The sequence below is a fragment of the Salvelinus sp. IW2-2015 genome, unplaced genomic scaffold, assembly GCF_002910315.2.
Source record: "Salvelinus sp. IW2-2015 unplaced genomic scaffold, ASM291031v2 Un_scaffold992, whole genome shotgun sequence".
NCBI classification, from domain to species: Eukaryota; Metazoa; Chordata; class Actinopteri; order Salmoniformes; family Salmonidae; genus Salvelinus; species Salvelinus sp. IW2-2015.
Window position 1 is genome coordinate 62,912 of NW_019942676.1, and position 3,204 is coordinate 66,115.

General features: G+C 60.0%; 1 protein-coding gene across 1 annotated transcript; it reads right to left on the minus strand.

Annotated features, from left to right (window-relative positions):
• Nucleotides 1–395: 395 nt before the first annotated feature.
• LOC139024091 (uncharacterized) lies at nt 396–1,715 on the minus strand. Its single transcript, XM_070438517.1, has one exon. It carries the CDS (start codon nt 1,713–1,715, stop codon nt 396–398), a length of 1,320 nt encoding a protein of 439 aa, XP_070294618.1.
• Nucleotides 1,716–3,204: the final 1,489 nt, after the last annotated feature.

The window sequence follows — 3,204 nt, forward strand, 5'->3', positions numbered from 1 at the left end:
CGGAACACTAGGAATCTACCACCACACTACCAAGGTCATCTTAGAGCCAAAAGGGACACTAGTAATCTACCACCCTGCTACCACTATCAGATTAGTGCCAATAGGGACAATGGGAATCTACCACCCCACTACCACTATCAGATTAGAGCCATAAAGGACCCTAGGAATCTACAACCCCACTACAACTATCAGATTAGAGCCATAAAGGACACTAGAATCTACCACCCCACTACAACTATCAGATTAGAGCCATAAAGGACACTAGGAATCTACCACCGCACTACAACTATCAGATTAGAGCCATAAAGGACACTTGGAATCTACCACCCCACTACAACTATCAGATTAGAGCCATAAAGGACACTTGGAATCTACCACCCACTTCCGTTCTCAGATTAGGGGATTGTGGTGGAGGCATGTTGGCTGGGTGGGGCGTGGTGGAGATGTTGGCTGGGTGGGCTGTGTGGAGGCATTTGGCTGGGTGGGGGTGGAGCATGTTGCTGGGTGGGGTGGTGGGAGGCATGTTGGCTGGGTGGGGGTGGAGGCATGTTGCTGGGTGGGGCTGGTGTGGAGGCATGTTGGCTGGGTGGGCTGGTGGTGGAGGCATGTTGGCTGGGTGGGGCTGGAGGTGGAGGCATGTTGGCTGGTGGGGCTGGTGGGGAGGCATGTTGGCTGGTGGGTGGAGGTGGAGGCATGTTGGCTGGGTGGGTGGAGGCATGTTGGCTGGTGGGGGTGGAGGCATGTTGGCTGGGTGGGTGAGTGGAGGCATGTTGTTGGTGGGCTGGAGTGGAGACATGTTGGCTGGGTGGGGTTGAGGTGGAGGCATGTTTGCTGGGTGGGTGGTGGTGGAGGCATGTTGGCTGGGTGCGGCTGGGGTGGAGGATGTGCTGGGGTTGAGGGTGGAGGCATGTTGGCTGGGTGGGGGTTAGGGTGGAGCATGTTGGCTGGGTTGGGCTGGTGGTGGAGGCATGTTGGCTGGGTGGGGCTGGTGTGGAGTCATGTTGGCTGGGGGGGTGAGGTGGAGGCATGTTAGCTGGTGGGTTGGGGGTGGAGGCATGTTGGCTGGGTGGGGCTGGTGTGGAGGTATGTTGGCTGGGTGGGGTTGAGGGTGGAGGCATGTTGGCTGGGTGGGGCTGGTGGGTGGAGGCATGTTGGCTGAGTGGGCTGGGGTGGAGCTTTGCTGAGTGGGGTGGGGTGGAGCATGTTGGCTGGGTGGGCTGTGGGTGGAGCGATGTTGGCTGGGTGGGGCTGGAGGTGGAGGCATGTGGCTGGGTGGGGCTGGAGGCTGGAGGCATGTTGCCTGGGTGGGGCTGGGGGTGGGCATGGCTGTGGCTGGGTGGGGCTGGGTGGGGCTGGAGGTGGAGGCATGTTGGCTGGGTGGGCTGGAGGTGGAGGCATGTTGGTGGGTGGGCTGGGGTGGAGGCATGTTGGCTGGTGGGGCTGGGGTGGAGGCATGTTGGCTGGGTGGGGCTGGAGGTGAGGCATGTTGGCTGGGTGGAGGCATGTGCCGCTGGGTGGGGCTGGGTGGGCTGGCGGTGAGGATGTGGGCTGGTGCGTGGAGGCCATGCGGTGGGTGAGGGTGGAGGCATGTTTGCTCGGTGGGCTGGTGGTGGAGGCATGGTTGCTGCGGTGGGGTTGGAGGTGTCAGGCCATGTTGGCTGGGTGGCGGCTGGGGGTGAGGCCCATGTTGCTGGGTGGGCTCGGGGGGGAGGCATGTTGGCTGGGGCGCCTGGTGGTGATCATGTTGGCTGGTGGGGTTGCAGGGTGCGAGGCAAGTTAGCTGGCGTGGGGTGGGGGTGGAGGCATGTTGCTGGGTTGGGCTCGGTGGTGGAGGTTATGTGGCGCTGGTGGGGTGAGGGTGGCAGGCCATGTGGAGGCCATGTTGGCTGGTGGGGCTGGTTCGGAGCGCATGTTGGCTGAGTGGGGCTGGGAGGTGGAGGCATGTTGCGTGAGTTGGGGCTCGGGTCGAGGGCATTGTTTGGCTGGGGTGGGCGCTGGACGGTGGAGGCCATGTTGGCTAGACGGTGGGCTGAGGTGCGAGCATGTGGCTGGGTGGGCTGGAGGTGGGAGGCATGTTGGCTGGGTGGGGCTGGCGGGCTGGAGCATGTCTGCTGCGGTGGGGCTGGAGCGCTGGAGCATGCTTGCTGCCGGCTGGCGGCCTGGAGCTGGAGGCCATGGTGCGCTGGGTGGCGCGTCGGGGCGGTGAGGCATGTTGGCCTGAGTGCGGGCTGGGGGTGGAGCGCATGTTGGCTGGGTTGCGCGGCTGCCCGACCGTGAGCGCATGTTGGCTGGGTGCGACGGCATGTGTTGGTGCGTGCGGGCTGGAGGTGGAGGCATGTTGGCTGGGTGCGAGCTTGGTCGCCTGGAGGCATGTTTGGCTGCGGTGGCGGTTGGTGGTGGAGGCATGTTGGCTGGTGCGGGCTCGGGGATGCGGTTGCGTGCGAGGCCATTGTCTGGCTGCGGTGGGGTTGGAGGTGGAGCATGTTGGCTGGTGGGGCTCGGTGGTGCGAGGCCATGTTGGCCTGGGCTGCCGGGCCTGGGGTGAGCATGCTGGCTGGGTGGGGCTGGTGGTGCGAGGCATGTTGGCTGGTGGGGTTGGACGGTGGAGCCATGTTGCTGCCGCTGGTGGTGCGAGGCATGTGGCTGCGGTGGCGCTGTGGCGTGCGTGGAGCATGGTGGCCTGTGTGGGCGTTGGTGGTGAGGCATGTTGGCTGGGTGCGGGCTCGGTGCGTGGAGGCATGTTGCTGGGTGGGGCTGGAGGTGGAGGCATGTTTGCTGTGTGCGGGTTGGTTGAGGTGGGTCCAACGATTTTTGCTTTTTCTCTTCCTGTTTATTTACTGAATTTTATTAGTTAGTTAACTCTGAAATGTAACTAAATGTAATCTAAACTGTATTCTATGTAATCCCTGAAAGAAATGATTTATCATAGAGGACCATAAACAATAACTAGTAATGCTGCGTATCTGCGCCTACTCCAAGAAATGATTAAAAAACGGACCTTTCTCGGTAAAAATAGTTATACATGTGGCCTGCAGGTTGTACTGTGACGTGTGCGCTGGGAGTCGGGGAGCCAAGTTCAGCGGAGTGAATCATTTAAGAAATAATGAAACATAATACGCAAACAGAAACACCGAACAAAAACAATAAATAAACAATAAATTTCAATAAATAAATAAACAATAAAAACAATAAATTCAGACATGA

What these genes read in the sequence shown, in the direction of transcription:
- LOC139024091 (XM_070438517.1), bottom strand. Translation starts at nt 1,715, where the DNA reads ATGCCTCCCCCCCGAGCCCACCCAGCAACATGGGCCTCACCCCCAGCC.